General features: G+C 40.4%; 1 protein-coding gene and 1 long non-coding RNA gene across 5 annotated transcripts in view; one reads left to right on the top strand and one right to left on the bottom strand.

Moving 5' to 3' along the window:
* KCTD1 (potassium channel tetramerization domain containing 1) overlaps positions 1-20,000 on the bottom strand; it is a 137,414-nt gene that overhangs the window by 36,897 nt on the left and 80,517 nt on the right. For all 4 annotated transcript variants that reach the window (XM_077809041.1, XM_077809042.1, XM_077809039.1 and 1 more), the window contains one exon: positions 12,626-12,804. In XM_077809041.1, the coding sequence (XP_077665167.1) occupies positions 12,626-12,804 (179 nt within the window). The remainder of the gene's footprint in view (positions 1-12,625; positions 12,805-20,000) is intronic.
* Positions 1-20,000, top strand: part of LOC144260418 (uncharacterized) — a 61,962-nt gene that overhangs the window by 19,520 nt on the left and 22,442 nt on the right. Inside the window, exon 3 of the long non-coding RNA XR_013345018.1 lies at positions 11,435-11,515. This is a non-coding gene — a long non-coding RNA (uncharacterized LOC144260418). The remainder of the gene's footprint in view (positions 1-11,434; positions 11,516-20,000) is intronic.

The following is a 20,000-nucleotide window of genomic DNA, read 5'->3' as shown; positions in this document are numbered from 1 at the left end:
TCCACTGGATTCCTCTCCTCTATCGTATCAAAGCACTGTCTTCACTTTCAAGGCCATTCACAGCATATCTCCACCCTACCTATCGCCTCTCATTCAGTATCACGGGCCTATCAAAAATGAGAATCAGCACCATTATGGTATGTTCCATAACCCACTTGTTAGATTTTCAAACAGGCACCTTTGGGCTTTCTCCCATGATGCACCTTGCTCTTGGGAGGAGCTCCCTGTAAACATCTGCAAACCTAATTCATTATCCTCCTTCAAACCCTTCCTCAAAACTCTCCTTTGCCATGTCTACAAATAACTTGATAGTGGTTGGGTTGCTGGTGTGCTGAGACCCATGCTGACCAATACTGTCTCATCGCTTATTTCTACTACTCTGTCTGTACCCATCTGATGCCTCGTCTTATACTTATACTGTAAGCTCTTTGTCTTTTTGTTCTGTTTGTACAGTACCTAGCACAATGAGGTCCTGGTCCATGATTAGCGCTCCCAGGTATTACAGTAATCCAGATAATAAATACATAAATAAATAAATAATAATGAGATTAAACAAGCAAAAGATGATACGATGTATGGCCTTCAAGGAGAGGCAATAGGCTGAATTTGATGCAACAAATGAAAAAACTTTATAGGCTTCTTGAGGCAGGGATCAATGTGGTCAGAGTTGCAGGAGAGAAAGATGAATTTTGCAGTAGTATACTGGACAGGCTTCATTGAAGAGAACTACCTTACAGCAACACAAGTTTCTTAGATTTTGAGTTCCTGGGAACAGAGACCTTGAGGGCTTAGAAAACAGCTAGCACACAGTGCCCACTATGATAAATTAACAGTAATGGGGAGGTCAGAGAGGCAGTGGTCACAGTCGTTACAAAAAGAAATGGTCACTGCTGGTTTTATCAGTATGGATGGGCAAGGAAAGAAGTGGATCATGTTGATGTTACAAAGAAAGAGAACATTTTCTGGGTATGCAGGGAGAAGGACAGAGTGAAAAAGGTCACTGGGAGATGAGAATAGTAGAGCTGTCAAAATGGAGATGGAAGAGGGAGCAGAGAAAGAGATGAGAAATGCAGTTTAGATAAACTGGGCTGAATTAATATCTTGTGTTTAAGGTATGTTTGTACCTGATAAGTTTGGCCAATTGAATTTGAGATAGTCGTGCGACTTCCAGTAAGAAGAAGTGTCAGCAACCGATAGAGATATGTGGCGAGACTGGGATGGAAACTGGTGACATGAAGAGAGGTAGATATGGAAGCCATCAGCAAGAGGGATGTAGCTGAAATTATGGAGAAGAGGGTACGTGGAGAAGAGATGACCAGGGTTGGACCACTGAATGATGCCAGGGAAAAAAGGAGGGGGGAAAAACAAGTTGTCACCAGAAATGGCCCTGAAGGAGAGGTCAAGCAGAAGACCTAGGAGCACACAGCTGAATAAGCCCGGCAGTTGGGGAGAGAGGAAGAACAACTAATAATATTGTAGGCAGCTAACCGATGAAGTACAACATGAACAGACATGATTCTTTGATTCTGCTAGGAAGGAGTCACTAGTAACCTCCATAAGGGTGGTTTTTGGAACAGAGAAGTAAAAATCCAGATGAGAAAGGGATCAAGACACAAGCTGAAGTAAACCTGGACAGCAGAAATAGGCAGCTGGTGAGGATCAGGAAAAAGATTTTTTTCCAGGATGGAGGATAACAGCATGAATGTAAACTACAGAGATGCCAGAAAAGAGTGAGAGAGAGACCCATAGAAGAGGGGGAGGATGACACATGGCAGCAAGGGATGGAGCCTAGGGGGCAGACATAGCAGCTGGAGAGGGACAAGGGAAGGAAACCTCAGAGTTGGACACTGGGGTGAAGGACAGGGTAGAAACTAGGGATAAGTGAGTATGAAGCTAAGACTCTACCTCATTTAAGAAAATAGCCAAAACAGTAGAGCCAAGCTTGACTGCTACATGCTACAGGAACAGACAACATATTCCATTGGCTAGTACCTATGCATTACTTGCGCTGGTAAGTGTGGTTACCATCAGTCCCTGAGCAATCTTCCCACCCCACTTACCCTCTCTTTAAAAGAGTTCTGCAAAAGGAGTCCCATGAAATAGGAAACGTAAATGGATGCTAAGGCAGCAGGAAAGCGGATTACTGCCAGAAAGACACATTCCAGAACTTGGCATGTATAGCCTGAAGCTCCAAACACACCCCATGGGTGGCTGGTGGTGTTGACTCCAAAAGGTGGAAGCAGAGTGTGTTTAGATCTGCAATTATATATGTAACGTATGCCAATTTGCTTACCAACTACGCTGCAATTTAGAAAAGACCAATATAACATAAACCAGTTATGTGGGAGTAAGATCATATGCTAGGACAAACATACAGAATTTCATGAATACAGAGACTGAATAGCATAGGGGCGTAGTGGTGCAATACAAAGTATTTAACCTTGAGATCACTGGTTCAAATCTAGCTTGAATCAGAAACTACTACTTAGCAGTTATCGGATGACTCTTCAGTGTCTTATGTGAAATCATCAGTCCAGTTCCTAGTGAACCTTCATCACATTTCCTTTCTCTGAGTTAAAAGGGCCACAGATCCAACTCTCCCTTGTTTTGAGTATTTTGTTGGGCAGTAGGGTAAAAAGTCTTATTTGGTTCATTCAAATGGGTTCATAAAGTTATACTGTGCAGTAGGAATTTACAGTTTGTTGCTGTGGGAAAATACTGCAGAAGCTTTGAACTATGAAGGATTAAAGTATTTAGTATAATCATCATAATTCAGCATTCTGATGCCTCCCTTTTATAACTATGTATTACTGACAATACCAGGTGTATAGGAGGTTGAAAGTATTTTAGATTCAAAATGACAAAGAGGAAGATATGTTTTGCACATTATAATCCTATTGGTTAAAAAAGCATATAGTTTTGTTTAAGCTACATGTTTGCACTCCACAAGTTTGACAAAAATCATCAATTGCTCGTCTCAATTACTGGCTTCTAAATATTTGCACTAACACGCTGCTTTCTTTTAATCATGATCTCAATGCACTTTACAAAAGGTGAGATTTTCATTATCTGACATAAGAGAAATGGAAGGACTCCATAGTTTCGTAACGTGTCTCAGGTCACAGAGCAGGTCAGTGACAGACAACAAATAAACCAGATCTGATTCTTCTCCAGCTTCTAACCTTTAAGTCATGCTCCCTTCTAAGCTGAAGAGCCAGCCAGGGGCCATGTAAAATAAAAGCTAAATAACTAGATGAGCAAACCTGAAACTTTGCTAAAAATTTGGAATGAAATCAAAAACATAGAAAGTTCAAAAGTTTCAGTTTTCTGCCTTCATCTTTCATCCATAGTAGAAAATATTGAAAAACTATAACCTAGACCATTGCCATGATATTACATGACCTGCTGAAGTCCAACAACACTGGAAATCTCATGAGAAAATTTGATCTTTTCAGAACACTTGTGGTTTGCCCATCACTAAATGTAAGATGACTCCTCAAGTCCTTAGCTATTAGATTGTTATTGTGATTTAAAACAGCCTACAGGCTAGACACATGAATGTTCCCACTCCGCAAAGGGTCACCAAAAAGTTTCACAAATAAAAACAAGTAGATATAGACTGCTGTTGAGGTTAATTCTGAAATTCAACTAAAGAGGTGAATGCTGACCAAGATTAATAAAATAAAATCCACATTCACATTGCAGGAAAATGAAATTGGATGTTGACTGAAAACAGTAGTTTAACATAAACTAAATTAAGTTTTCCCTCTCTTTGCTGGCATCTCTTTCAAAATAAAGATTGCCATTAGCTAGCAATATCTCATCTTTATCTCAGAGAGAGGTTACCTACCCTATAGCAACTGGGGTTAGAGATGCGTTGCCCAAACAGACTCTACTCTTGGTATGCATGCGCTCCATGTACACAAGATTGGATTCTTTTGGTCAGCAGTGTCTGCTGGGACTGCACCTGCTCCATAGATGTTCTCATGTCTCCTCCATCTGAAGGCATAAAGGATGTAGCAGGCCCAACCCTTCCTCAGTTCCTTCACCAATACAGAACTTCAGAGCAGGAGGAATCCAGAGTAGCGGGGAAGGAGGGTGGTTAATGGAAACCATGTGGACAGCATATCTCAACGAAACACAGATATTGTAAAGCGAGCAACCATTCTTCTTCAAAGTAACTGCTCACACGGATTCTACCCTTGGTGTCTAACAAGCAGTTATTCATCTGCCTGGAGGTGAGTAATAGGAGCCCTATTTAAATAATGAATGCAGGACAATCCTATGAAATGGATACCTGATTTGGAAGCTTCTGCCAAACAGTAGTGCTGGTAAGTGTGTAAACTGAGCTTCACATAGCTGAACTAGAGATTTCAGAAATAGGGACATTCTGATATTATATTGAGATCCCAAGAGGAAGGGGTCTCCTGAATTGGGGAAAAACATGAATAAGGCCCTTAAGGAATATTGCCACTGTAGGATGAAAAAATACTGCATTGCCTTGGATAAGATGGCAGCGTGCAGATATTGCTGCTAGCTGAACCCTTCTGAAACAGTTTGTGCTTCATTAGTTCCATAGCTAGGAAATAGTCCAATAGTACTGAAATTGGTGATGTCCAGGGAGACAGCTGGTGCTAAGATGCTCGGATAGAAAACCTCTTCCATTTAACTTTGTAAGCCTGACAGTATCCTGTTTTGGAGCAGAATGTTTTTGAACCTCAGCTGAAGAACTTCTTCAATGGATGTCAACCAGCCAACTTCCAGGCTGTCAGATATAAGGAAATTGGGTCGAGGTGTAGGATCTGACAGTTGTTCTAAGAGACTGATGCAATGGAGGACTGTGTTGAAAGATTCATCATCAGATCTGAATATCTGAAATCTGAACTTCTTGTCCCATGCTGGGATTATCAATCAGTCCTTTAACTTGCCTCAGTTTCCTCAGAAACCTTTGTATCCTGGAGATTGGCAGAAAGGTAGGTACCAATCCCAGTGTCCCGCGTGTGAGAAAGGTATCCAGCAGGGTTCCTGGGCTTGCCTCCCCCAGAACACAATGCCTCACGCTTCTTGTTCTGGTCTATGGCAAACAGGTCTATTTCTGGAAGGCCTAACTTATGAAAAATGTTTTGTAGGATTGCATCTTTGACAGCCCACTTATCGTTGTCCAAGAACTGCCTGTGTACTTGATCTACCCAGGGTGCTCTGAAGGCTGGGAAGATACAGAGAGCCACCAGTGTGATTTGGACATGAATGCACCAATTCCCACGCCACATGCCTCCTGATAGAGCCTTTTCACCCTCTCGCTCTTGCCTATGGGAATAATGCTAGCAGTCGTGCTGACTATCAGCACTTGTATTGTGAATACCTAGAGATTGGTAAATGGCTAGAGATACAGGATATTTATGGGAGGCAAACTTCCTGAGGGGACCATAGGCCTTGATTTGAAAATCATCTAGATGCGTCCCCGATGCCTGAATAGAAACATCCATCACAAGAGTCTTGGTAGGTACAGGTGCAGAGAAGAGTACTCTGTTGCACACTGGAAGAGGATCTTTCCACCAGACAAATGAGAGGACTTCTTGTGGGTCTGTGACCATCGTGTCTGTGCAATGTCTGTTGGGTAGATACACTCATTTCAACCACTTCTGTACGGAGCTTGGTGAAATCTGCCAAATTGCGATGCACAGGTGCACGAGCCCATATGTCCCAGAAGTCAGAGGCGTGCTCTCATCAGTGTTTCTGGGTAAGCTTGAAACTCGTTGATGGAGTTTACTATTGTCTGACATTTTTCCTGTGGAAGGTAAGCACTTGCTGATCTGGAGTTTAAACCTATTCCTAGGAAGTCTATACTCTGAGCTGGAGTCAATACAGTTTTTTTTTTTCTCTGTTGACTTGGAGGCTCAGCAAAGCAAAGAATTGTAGGGTTACCTGAATAAAGTTGTTCACCTGTTGGGGTGATTTTCCTCAGGTTAGTAAACTGTCAAGGTACTGATAGACCTGGATTCCTTGTAGTCTTGGATGAGCTGCCATGACCTCCAAGTACTTGGTGGATATCCTTGTGGTGGAAAAACCAAAAGGCAGGGATCCTATACTGGTAGCATAAAGTTTCTAACAGACATCTGAGGTATTTCCTGAGGGCTAGACAGATTGATGTAAGGAAACAGGTATCTTGTAGGTTGAGAGCCATAAACCAGTCTAGAGGATCTAACAAGAAAATTGTGGAGGCTGGAGTCACCCCTGAACTTGAAATGTCGGATAAAGCGGTTGAGACACTGAAGGTCCGGGATGGACCACCGATTCCCTTTCTTCTTTAGGATCAGAAAGCAATGGGACTAGAAATCCCTGCCCTGAAATCTAAGGGCACCTACTCCACTGCTCCCAGCTGTATAGGGAGTCCACTTTTTGTTTTAACATTCTTGTAAGAAAGGTTCCTAAAAGGGGACAGGAGGAAAGGGATGAGAAGGGACTGGAACTGGCTGGAATACCCCTTGTCTACAATCTCCAGGACCCCTCAGCCTGAAGCAATCCCAGTCCAACCTCCCCCAGAATAAGAAGCAGTTGCCAAAATGTAAGCAGTTAGAATGGGGAAAAATCCTGGGGTGAGTCTATTAGGCTCTCAACATTAGCATCTAATCTGCTGCTGCTAGGAGCCCTAGACTGTGGGGCAGAAGAGGGCCACATATGGTGGAATCTGTGTCTTCCTCGGTGGCTCTACGCTCCTCTCTAGCTGATAATATTGGGCAAAGGTGCACTGCCTGCAGTTATCCTTCAGACATGTTTGCTTCTTCCTTGAGGATGAAACATTACAGCCCCAAAGAGTGTAGAGTCGCCCTTGAGCCTTAAGGAATAAAGGACCTGATCCTTTTCAGAGTTAAAGTTTGTTACCCTCAAATGGGGGAAGAGGGAGATCAATTGCGTGGATCTCCCTGGGGAACTCCCAAGTCTGAAGCCATAACAACCACCTCATTGTTACTGTCGTGACCATAATAATTGGAGCCCTGTCAGACACATCCAGCATTACCTGCAAGACAGTGCAGGCAGTCAGCTGATCTCTGATCTCTTCCTGGTGTTTGGAAGCTTGTCTATAAACAGACAACGTATCCCAATTTAAACAGTCACATCTGAAGAGAAGAGTGGTGATTCACCACCTGTAGCTGGATCCAGCTGATGAATACGCCTTCCATTCAAAAAGAGTTCCAATTTCTTCAGGCCCTTCTCTCTTGGTGTGGGTTTCTGAGGTCCCTGTTGTTTTGACCTCTCCTGAATAGCAGCCACTACAAGACAAAGTGCTGAATGTGAGTAACACTATTTCAATCCCTGGCAAAGAACCTGGTACCTCCTGTCAGCTCATTTCAGAATGGCTGGAATGGATGATGGTGCGGGTCATGTGTTTTTCAATGGCGTCAAGAGTCATTCATTTATGGGCATGGTGTAGAAGCATGTAGAATCTCCAAGAGTTTTAGGTCATTTCTCCTTAACTACCTCCAGGGGCATACCTGGGGGTCTCTCCCATGTGCATTATGAGATCCTGGAACACCTTGAATTCATTCACTGAGGCAGACGTGGTCACTGCCTCATCTGGGGAGGAGGAGATTACAGCAGGGATAGTTTTTCCTTCTCTTTGCAGCTGATAATTTTCCTCACTTTCCTCCTCCTTTCTGTCCAGTATCTGAGGCTGTACCAGCTGCTTTTGTGACATAGTTAAAACTCTCTTTGGGGAGGGTGCTTTAGTCTTGGAGACAGTGGATAGTACAGGTTCTCAGGAGTACTGCTATGCCATAGGCATCCAATAGGGCTTCAGATGGTAAGGATATGAATACTGAAGTGAGGGACACCTGGAGGGTAGAAAGAGGGCTATGAGCGCAATGTCTTTTCCTGAAACTCTCACTGGGCTACCCAGGAAGGGGTGGGAGACTAGTCCCTACTATGCCTAGAGAAGAAGGAGAAAAGGTGTATTCTTCCTCCCTGAGAGGGGCCACTACATTGAGAGGATCTTGTGCCTGTATGGAGGAGAAGTCACTACTGGAGATAGGATGCCTCTTTAACCTGACATACAGATGATTTTTTACTTTATTTATTCATTTTTTATCATAAGACCTAGTGGTTTTGATACCACCACGCTCAATCTCTCAAGGAGAGATGACAGATACTGGGCTCACAGTAAGTCACTCTGTGCTATGTATGGTTTAGATACCAAGATAGCTGGTGCTGAGATACTAACTACCACAAGACATTGTTCCAAAGCTCCAAGTATTGAAGCACTCTTTGTCAACGCTCCTGGTACCAATGCACTCTGCGCTGGGACCTGTATCAAGAGAAACACACTCCACCAATTTAATTCATTGTATGTGCACTCCTAGCAGTTGGTACAGAGACACTGTTTGGTGCCTTTGCAGGCTTTTAGCCCTTAGAAGATGGCACCTGAGACAAATTGTGTCTGATGACTCTCATGTCTCAATTTGCTAGGTGCCAGAGATAGTGACCTGTGCCTTGGCTCATCCCTTGAGCAATGCTCCTTTCTGCCCCTTTCAGAGGATAGAAATACCAAGATAGTAGATGAATGGGGCCTTTGAGGAGATGGGGCTACTCGGACTGGAATCTCAGCTCTCTGGAGCAATAAGGGTATGTGCAAAAAAACAAAACCAAGTTGTGGCAGCAAGTCTCAGAGCTCGGGTCAGCTGAGTAGGCTCATGCTATGGGGCTAAAAATAGCAGTGTAGGTAGGGTGTTTCCACTTGGGCTGAAGCCCAGGATCTGAGGCTCACCCTCCGTTGTCGGGTTTCAGAGCCCAGGCTCCAGGCTAAGCAGGAACATCTACACTGCTATCTTTTGTCTTGTAGCACAAACCCCATGAGCCTGACTCAGTTGACCCAGGCTTTGAGACCCATTGCTGTGTTTTTGATTTTGTTTGCAATGTAGATGTACCTTAAGGGAGACTGATTATATGAGTGAGGCCTGGCTGTAGCCTTCCTCTCGGTGTTCAAGGAAGCTTGCATTGAGCTGTTAAGAAGGAACAACTTCACGTGAGCTTCCCTGGCTCTGAGTGCGTTTTGAGAAGAATGACATGCCAACATTGCTACTGGAGGCGTCTCTCGCCTAGGCAGAGTAGGTACTGGGAGCATCAGTTGCCATCAGGCATAGAAGCATATCATAAAGGACAGGTTCTGAATCTTGGAGATTTACCTTCTGCCTTGTTGCTAGCACATGTCTATAGAGCGAAAGTAGGATCTATCCTAACTGAAGCTTATTTACAAAGCTATTAATAAGTATTTAGTCAATAGGCTATTAACTATTCAACTAATTAAATAAAGTAACTAGTTAGGATTCTAGCCAACTAAGCAGGACTAACCAGTGTGCAAAGAAAGGATGGATGCTGTACGGGTTCCATCTCACAGCTTTCGGCAAAAAGAAGGAACCAAAGGAAAGTTGGGCTTTATGCCCTTAGGTGGAGGGGCTGGGGGAGAAGGATGTATGAGGGTACTATAGGTGCAAGCATGGCCATAAGCACTACTGGCCAAAAAAAATCCGATCTTGTGCGCATATACACCCAGAGTGGAATCCAGGTGGACAATCACTCAGACAAGATCTCAGCTGAACCATGTCAGTTTCATGGTTTGTTTTGTGGAGATGTGAAACTGTGACCTTGTGCCTCCAATGATAAACAACAGAGGGCATTTAATATAAGGTCCACATTTTTACAGGAATCATGCCTTCTTTCTGTTTTCCACCTTAGTCAAAGTAGAAATCAACAGTAACACTGATTCAAGTTCTGGAATTTTGCCACAAAAACCTGCTAATTCAAGGGACCAGTTATATATGTAAGGTTGCATGTCAGGTTCTTGTCAACTACTGGAGCTAAAATTTAATATAGTGTATCACTGGAAAGTTTATATTCCCAACTCTTCAATAAATATAAAAATAAATGAGTGTGCTGGAAGACTGTGAGATATCTGACCTTAAATAAAAATAAAATAAAAGTCACATCATGATTACCATCTTATCACCTCACAGCCCTTGACTTGACTTCTAAACTGGTTTAGTAATTGCTCTTTTGAGGCTGCCAATACTAAAAATTGTGTTTTAAAACTTTCTAGAAGTGGCTGTGAATCCCCACTATCAAGTAGTTAATCTGTGTAACTCACTCATCTACTGGTTCAAGAGACACGGACTACTAAAACAAAACAAACAAACAAACAGTGCAGACTTGAAACAAAAGAGGTTATCACAATGACATGAAACAAGACAGCTGTTACCTAGTGGTTGTGGGTTTTGTTTTGTTTTCTTTAAAGTCAGTACTTTTGCTATTACATTTTAAATTTATTAAATTCTTGATTCTAACATAGGCAGCTGCCATTTCCACTTTCATAAAGTGTTACATGGCACATTGAACTGAGAGGAGAAAAGATTAAGCTGAAATTCCGTCCCACCCATATGATGTTTTATTTTGGTCACTTAAATGTGCTGGACCAGCATATTGCCTCTAACTTGGAAACAGTAGCTGCATATATTAGCAGAAATGGTTTCTCAAATTTCCTAGAAGAGGAAAACAAGAGGAGTAGAAATATTTCTTTAAAGCTTCCATGACTGTATCAATAGCCTGATCCTGAGACATGCTGAATTGCCCGAACTCCACTTCATATGGTTGTTCTCCACTTCCCTAAGAGAGGTTCCCAACAAGGCTAGAACCAGTTTTGCAGACCACTACAAATGCTTTCAGGGTTAAATTTTTTCCATACACTGTTCCTGGACCAGGAGAAAAATTTTCAGTTCTTGGATGAATCACATCTCTTGTATTTCTTTTGTCCCTTCATGATGCCTTGGTCTCCCCCTTCTGATACACACACACACACACACACACACACGAGGCAGTGCTCCTTGTTCTGAAAATAAATGCCCTATCAGGTAGGATAAACTTTTTATTTTCTGTTTTTCTTTCTTTCCATAAGCATTCTCTTCTCTCTCTCCACATGCCTTTAGTATTATAATACTATTGTCACCCTTACTAAAACTATAAGCTATATTGCATTAGCAGAGGGAAGAATAAAAAAAAAGAAGACGTGTCATTGCAGTGATGTGTATGCTCAGAACAGAACCCTATGCTTTAAAATGGACTGTATGTGCTATTAAAAAAAAGGAAAGTACAGCTACATAACCTGTAAATTTTTTTAACCAAAAAACAGATAAAAGCAAAGAGCTTAAACTGCTAAATGGTTTAACGGCATAATTGTTCCAAGGGTTCTATTATTGTTATTGAACTAGATGAACAGTAGGTGTGAAGTGTGACACTTAGAGCAGTCATGTGACAGGACTGTAATCAGGAAATATGGTAATTTGCAATGTGGAGGAAACTCAAAGCAGAAGCAGTACACTGACTTGTGCAGTGAATGTACATTTACAGCACTTGTAAAATGCCTAAATTATATCTGTGATTTAAACAGGAGGGATATGGTGCCACCAGCAAGAAATACTATACAAGAGGATGCTTGAATAGCCCAGCTGTGATGTTCTGTACAGAACTGGTAAAAAAAAAATTTAGTCTGAATGATTTACTAACAAAAAATGCCCTCTTTGCAAAACTTTTACTGCAGAATTTTCCTTTTCTCTGACTCTCCAGCTCCTGGAGCTTGTGGCTCACGTGAACTGAGCAGCCAGAGGTTTTTGGTTCTACCAAGGCTGATTTTTTTCTTGAAATCTCTTCCTGTGACAAAATTTATGTTTTTGATGTTTCATGCCAGTTCAGGACAAAAATGTTGCAAAAACTGAAATTTTTTGTGGAAAGGAATTCCCATATCTTGGCCAGCTTTAATTTTGAACATTACTTTTGTGCGTAGCTCCTTTTTTCCAACTTTGGAGTGAGACTTTTTATGTCTTTATCTATTAGAGTGAGGAATTAAAATCTTGCCCATGTAAAGCTTATCAAGAGTATGTTCAGTGCTTCTTTTTTTTTTTTTAAATAAAAGAGAATAGACACCCCCCCAGCTCTACGATGGAACTTTACTCCATTGACATCACACAATTGGTCTGTGGATGTAAAAATTTCCTAGCATTATTTAATATTCATGATCTATGGGGATCCCCAAGCCATTCGCGTATAATTGGGGATATAAGAGCAGATTTAGGATTCCACAGATAATTGCAATTGTTTTAAAAATACAAATGATCTAATAAGGTTTTAAGTGAGTGCTATTAGACATGTTACAATCTTAACTGTATTTTAAAACAGTGTTGTCTGGGATTACAGGTCAACAGTGTGGGAAAGTAACTGGTGCTAAAAATGTTGTTTTAAATTGTATGTAAATTTGTAACCATGTCATTAGATTTTTCATATATGAAGTCAGAGAAAATCAGTGCATAGTAATAGACTTTATGCAAGGGTTAAGAACATCTGCCTTGGTGCCAACTTTATTTTAGGTCATAAACAAAAGGGATTTGCCAATATGTGTGTCTTTAGTCTAAGGTGTACGGTAAGAGAGGAAGAAAGATCAACCTTCCACCTACTCAGAAACACCAAGCTCATTTTAAAGCAAAGGAGTGAAATGTAACATTTTGAGAATAGAGTCCCATAACGTCTAAGCATAAATCTGAATCAATGAATGGCAAAATACATGCAATGCAATCTTTACCCTTACCTGGAGTCAGGGTATTTAGTAAGCGTGGCCAAGCTGCTGGTGTACATGTGCCCACCCACATCAATATGAACTGGTGCGTTGGATTTTGTGAGCTGTGCTGGAGTGGGGATGCCTTGATTGTTCAGCGGAGATGCAGGGGATCTAGTGATCAGAGGTCTTGACATATTTGGCCGACTGTCCTGTAAAGAGACAGACATGAGTCAGGAATTTCCTTAAGGCTGCCCGGCTGCCCCAAAGACACAGATGCCCACTGAGCAGCGAATAGCCACCTATCACTAAATCTCATTTTCAGCCTGCAACTTTAATTTATTGCATCAGAGACTGGTATTAGTTTTTTTTTTTAAATATCAATTCAACTTTTAAACTTAAATATTGTTAAGTTGAATAAATATAAAACCCACAAAACAACACAAACAAACAAAACAAAACACAGAACCATTAGTGTTGAATAAAAAAGTCTGTTTCCGAATACTATTAATTATAAAACTATTATATATAAAGATAGGAATATTCGCTTATTTAAGAGCTGGTAAAGTCATTAACAAATACTAATAGTTTTAAAGGAGTCAGAAAGGATAAAAACAATACACACTTTTTAAAATTAAAAAGCACACAGGATTTGGGTTTCTTTCCAAATCCCACCCATTGCTATGCAGTTAGGACAGACAAATACAAACCCTCAGCTCTTCCATTCTGCAAAGGCTTCTCTTGAATTTCCAATCCACATATCATGAAAACAAAAGAGGAAACACCTGGACTAGCCAACTGTTCATGTACTGTAAAACAATGGGTACCGACAGCCTTTGAGAAAGACATTTTCCATTAAAAATTATACTATAGTGACAAGTGCCCCTATGTGCCTCAAATAGACTGCTGTTCTGAGCAGCTTCCCAATCCAAAGCAAGCTCCAAAAGTAGAACAGAAACAGATGCTGATGAAACAAACTTTTAGTCACAGAGGAGGAATAGGTGTAGTGCAATCTGTGCATGCAATAGGGTGGGGCAGGGTGAAGTGCTTTGCAGAAGCCAGTAAGGCAGGCTATTTTCAAGGCTCTGGGATTCAAACAGAAACTCAATCTAGATTTGTTTTGAGACCATTTCACTTCTTACCTACAGGAAGGATACATATTCAGTGGTATCCTATTAATACATGCTGAGAACTGCTAATTATTGAATTTTTCATTTAAAAAATAAGCAAAATAGTGAGAAATCAAAAAAACATGCTTTGTTCGTTTGGCAAGTCATTTAGTTGTAAGAGGTAATACATTCTTAGTACAGCACTATGATATTAAGTCTTTGAGAAGCAGGGAGAGAAAACAGCTGAGTGCAAGAATTATGGGGTATTCAGATTAATGATCAGAGGGGTAGCCGTCAGATTAATGAGGTTCTTTTGTGTTTAAAATATTTATAATTTTTATATTGCTCTTAAAGACTCAAACTATAAAGGCAGCATGAGGTAGATACTTGTCTATCTGAAATAATATAGTGGCCACTGTTGCCAATAAATTCAAACACAAGGCATCTATAAACCATAATATAGTTAAACAACTAATTTTCTCTTTCATACACAAAAGTGAACTTGGGTCAAATATAGATAAGAGGGAAGGGGATGGAGTAAAAAGTCTGGCTAATTTTTGCTCATAAAATACACCTTAACATTTGCAGAATATCAATCTTTAAGAACTAGAATTTCTTGAGGACCTGCTTGGGGCAGAACGAAGACAAGTCCAGACAAGATACTAGATATACACGCTACACAAAACCCTGGCATCTACTATAAATGTGGTGTGGCACAACCACCACTCCAAGATGCTACTGATCTGCATAATAAGATTGGGTTAAAAGTATTCAAAATAAAAAAGGCTACGGGAAAATAGCTGGAGAAGTGACAGCGAAAGGAAAATGCAAAAATGACACAAACCGGAAATAAATGTGATAAGTAATAGCCATGACAGGAGTGAAGAAAAGCACATTAAGTAAGCGCTTTAAAAATTAACTAGAAAAGGTGATTAAAACCAAAAACAAATTCTGTGAGGTGTATGCAATGTACTATATTACCTCTCTTTCTAGTATTTTTTTTTTTTTGTCCAACACACATTCCTGTTACAATTTAGCATACTGCAGCTCCATGGAGTCTGAAATAGTTTTTCAGTTGTACATATCGTACTGTATATCCTGCCTCAGGGTTCTCAGGAGAAAATGAACATATTTGCAGGGTTAAATAATGTAGTTAGACTGGGACCTCATTCAGCATAACTGATTGTGCAAGGTGTACAAATTGGTAAAAAAAAAAAGGTACAGCATAACAGACCATTGCAAGGATGGTAGATTAAAAACTGTGGTCACTCCACAGTCTGGGTAAGTCACAAGAGGAATGAAAGTGGTTTCCAGATGTAAGCTATAACCAACAAAGCTATCATTCATAAATAGTTTTTACCTTAAAATTCCATGAAATAAAGATGCTTTCCTACAAAACTTTTGCGATCCTGTTAAATTCTAGAGCATTCTTCCTTTCAAGCCACCTGCATCTGTTGTTCCTGAAGAAAGAATGCCCATCTCTCAAAATTTAGTTGCTAAATAGAACAAGTTAAAAATTTCCTTCACCCTTAGCTTACTATTTGGCACATCTCATTGGACATGTCTAGTTAGCTACAGTTTTAAGGCCACTCTGAAAGAGGACAATATGACATGGTGGTGCCTAGAGAACTTAAATCAGGATGGGTTCCAATTGTGCTACACACCACAAGAAACTGTTTATAATCTTAATAGGTACAACCCTCAAGCATAACATGAAGCAACACCGTCCAGTGGACAGAACACAAGACTATTTTAATAAATTGTTCAGAATTAAAAGGCAAAAAGGCAAAAAGGCAGTGCATGCCATGGGAGAGATGAGGATGTAGATTTGATGACAGAGTGACCAACCCAAGAAATACATTACTTGTCTGGGTTAGTATGAATAAGGAACTGAACAATGAAGGGCAAAGGGGTTGAGGGGAAAAAATGTTCATAGCCAGAAATTGTTAATGGAAATTATTGATCAGACAAGACATTTAATTTGGCATTTGTATTGTGTTTGTGCACGATTACAATTCCCATTGTCTAAACTGCTTACTAATACAATTTCCTTTAAAAATAAAACACAAGAGGGGAAAAAACAAGCAGGTGGTAATAAAGATCTGAGAACACTGTGAGCCTGCCTCCACTTCTGTCGTCTCATGTGGCCATTAGGGACACAATGGATGGAACAAATGACTGTTTTAAGACTGGGGATATTTGGACACTGTTCTTGAAGCAGACAACAATTTGGTTTATAAAAACTGAGTCCATTCATTACAGAGGGCACTGTTAAGCACAGCTACGGCCCCCCATAGACAGCAGCTCCAATAGTTTTTTACCCTCTCATCTTTCACTTTATTCTTGTTCATAACAATTTTTTCAGTCCTGTTCCAATTTTAAAAGCCAATGCATATTTCAATTATTTTGATTCACTGAAATGTTGTTCAACATGCCTGTTTCAGATACCTGTGAATTACTGATCAGCAGCAGAGTGTTTGAAGGGATTTGACTCCAGGCACATTTCAAAAGGTGACCTTGGATCCTAAATCCAGGAACATTTTTTAACTGATACTGGGGTCAAAAGCACTATGGAAGCCTACATGATAGGCAGATTAATTTTTTATAATTTAGCCAAGTTCAAAAAATTTTCAGTTGACAGTATGCCTTTAAAGGCTGTGACTGAGAACACTGAAATTAAAAATATTTAAAAGCAGTTAAGAGTTTCTCTGCTTCCTTGCTGAAATTTACAGGGGTCTTCTCAACAAAGGACAATGGGTGGTGCAAGAACTCCACTAAACATGCTTAGACCTGCCCTCCTTCCTGCTCCTCTGTGCCCACTCCTGCCTGCCTGTTCAACAACAGCCTAGGATGTGAGACCGTGAGAGACTTCTGTAAGTCCTAGGGGAGGAGGTTCGGAGTCCTTGGCAGTGAAAAGTCTCTTCCTCAGACAGGGGTCTGAGGAGTATACAGAAGGCAGTCCTTGGCTCCCTCTTTCTCCTCCAATTCTTGCTGCTCCCCAACACCAGAGGTTTTGAGAAAGAGATTTTCCTGGCCCAGATTCAGAAGCAGCAGCAGCCCTCTTGCAGGGATTGGGGAAGAGTGAAGTACATGGGAGTGATGTCAACATGCTGGTACATGAGAGAGGAAATGCAATTATCATCCATAAAACAGGGAAAGAAACTTTACATAAAGATTAGCATGGTGCATTTGGCAAACCAACTGAAAGACAACGATTCCCCTCCATCTCGGGTAATATCCAGACTGAAGCGTCATTTACCAGTTGACTGTAAATTCCTTTAAGCAGGAAACTGGAATTATTTTACTCAAGTCAGAAAAAAATATAATGGTTCTCACTGTTAAAGTCTAATACAAACAGGCTGAGGTAATTCACTGGGAAGCAGACATCTAGAGATAAAATTCTAGCAGAACCACAGTAAGGATAGATTCACCATGTCATTTTGAGTATGCCCAAACAGAACTATAATCTAGGTAACATTACACACCGTTCCACATATCCTTTGTAAACCTTTAATTTTGGGTCCCTCTGACTTCCTTGAAAATTTTATTTATTTATTTATTTATTATTTGGCCTGCAGTTTCATAAAATTGAGACCTACAGTTGCACTGTCTTGCTGTTAAACACAAACATAGGTAACTACTTTTTTTTTTTTAAAACTATTGTTGTCTCTTGTGGGAGAGCTCCACTTCCCAGTAGAGGGACAAGGACAGGACTGGATGGACTGACAGATAAGGTGGGGAAGCCTTAACGCTTTAACAGCTGATCTCCACCAGCCCTGGGCTCAGTGAGGCTTTGAGCAGCTCTTCTAGTTTATGCCAATGATAGAATGGACCTTATGTAACAAAGCTCTGCTCTGCCATATTCCTCCCTGCCGATTTCTTTCACTGGCACACTCCTATTCCAAGGAAATTCCCTGCTGGCTACTTGTGGCCAGATTCCAGCTCTCTGCTCCACAAAGAAGCCAGATATAATTTCAGAATCCAGCCCAAAGTTTGTTTCCATCTGCCATGTTTGTTTTCTTAACTGAAAGAAGTTTGAAGACTTTCAAATTAAATTTTCCATGGACTTAGTCCTCCTTCAGAGGGTCAGAGTCAGGTGTCTTGAATAAGTCTCATTTACAAACAAAGTTGTGTTTGGAATTTGCACTAGACTGCACACAAGTCAGATTTTGCATGATCAGAGGCTGTATTGTCAATAGAATTTTGTAGCCTTTCTAGAGAAAGCAAAATTTAAATGTATCAGGCATAAGGTGTCAGAGTAAAGCCCAACAAATCTGCTGTGACTATTCCAAGGATGTCTAAGTGGGGGAAGGACACCTATAATTTCAAACCATTTATTCCATTAAGATGCTTATCTCAATTCTTAGCTGGCTTGTACTGTACTGAGGTAAAACTGTGCTTTTGGAGAAATTGGGAGGATGTCTGATTTGCTTCCTCAGTTTGATCCTTCTATACTGTACAAACTGCCTGATTCAATAGGTTTCAAGGAGTGTATACAAATGCATCGCAGTGATCTTAATTAAGCTACCACCACCAGAAAGGTAAAAGAAGAGAAGATTCTGCCAGATACAGCAAGAGAGAGAGTCAACATTTGCCAACAGATCTCTTATTCTAAATAGCACTTTAAAAACGTTAGCGCCTCCAGGGAATATCACTTTCAGTATCGAAGACCGACTCAATAGCAGCCCTATGGCCACCATAAGTACAAGACACCGTCTCTAAGCTCCTGCCATTAGATTCCTGTAAATTTAATTAATTTTTCTTTAAACCCAAAAAGATCTTTTCTCCCTTGCCTGTATTATAGATCAAATAATAAAAAGTGAGACAAATCACCTGAGTTTTATATGAAAGAAGATATACAAGAAGGTGTGTGCAACATGCTTTCAATCAATCAGTTTTTCAATTGACAACAGGACCGAAAGTACTGCATGCCCACTAAGATCAGTTTTCCCTTCTAAGCACTTATCACTGATGCCAATGAGTAGCAGGGTTAAATAATGAATGAATATCCTGGACCACTGAACCCTTGGTGTGGCAGGTGCAACTTGCAAATTACTTTAATAGATGCTCCACTTAGAAACATCAGGGCTAAATTTAGTCCTTGGTTTTTGGATGCTAGCATTATGTTGTTACGGCAGCATGACAATACTACCCGAACAAGACAGTGGACAAAGATCTAACAATATTAAAGCTTCTTTCAAGTTCCTCTTAAGAATTCCCTTTTCTGTCTGTACTTGGAAGAAAATCAAACCCTTCCTCTTAAACAAAGAAAAAATAATGTAAGAATCATTAAATCAAGGATTTAGATTGCCCTGATTTATCAACTCCAAGTGGAGATTTCTGCCCTAGCAGGAAGTTCCTATTCAGTTTTTGCAGTGTCTTCACAAGCAGTGGAATAACATTTGCTTTTATTGATTTAAAGGGGAAGAATTAAGGTCTTTCTGGAGTTGTGTTTGTGCATCTTGAATTTCTAGAAAGATCACTAACTTCCTAAACATGTTTCAGAGTAGCAGCCGTGTTAGTCTATATCCGCAAAAAGAAAAAGGAGTATTTGTGGCACCTTAGAGACTAACAAATTTATTCGAGCATAAGCTTTTGTGAACTACGAAAGCTTATGCTCGAATAAATTTGTTAGTCTCAAAGGTGCCACAAGTACTCCTTTTCTTTTTTCCCCCAAACATGGTGTCAAAAATGAGTAAATACTGGTCACGCTATTCTTGTACTGAGCTTATGGTCTTAATCCTCTTGCTGAGAGGTATCAGGCTAACAAATACCCAAAACCAACAAGAGCTACTAATTTTCCCCCCCTCTCCAAATTAAAGTTCTCTCTCTTTGGTATTAATCTTCCTTGACATATTAGCAATTATAAAAAGTCACATCTGAAGATTTAGGCATGCCCATTTTAAAAACCCACATCTGCTATAGAGAAGTCTTCTTCTGAGGAGACAAAGTAGATCATCCAGTAAAAGATACTGCCTCAACTACTGTTGGTAAAAGAAAGAGAAAGCTTTCAATGAGAAAGAGCTCTGTGCAGCTTGTAAGCTTGTCTCTTTCAGGAACGGAAGCTGGTCCAATAGAATATATTACCTCACCCACCTGGTCTCTCACATATCCTGGAACCAACACAGCTACAACAACACTGCAAACTTCTTCTGAAGAATCAGTTAACTGTCCATTTGAACAGGATTTTATTTTTTTTTTTTAATAAAAAAAATCCAGTAGCGTTTTTTTAAAAGCACAACAAAAATATATACAAATCAACTTTGCATGAGAAAATTTCTACTATAGTTTCTGGAGTA

This window comes from Eretmochelys imbricata, chromosome 2 (assembly GCF_965152235.1).
Source record: "Eretmochelys imbricata isolate rEreImb1 chromosome 2, rEreImb1.hap1, whole genome shotgun sequence".
NCBI classification, from domain to species: domain Eukaryota; kingdom Metazoa; phylum Chordata; order Testudines; family Cheloniidae; genus Eretmochelys; species Eretmochelys imbricata.
This window is presented reverse-complemented; position numbering and strand designations above follow the sequence as displayed.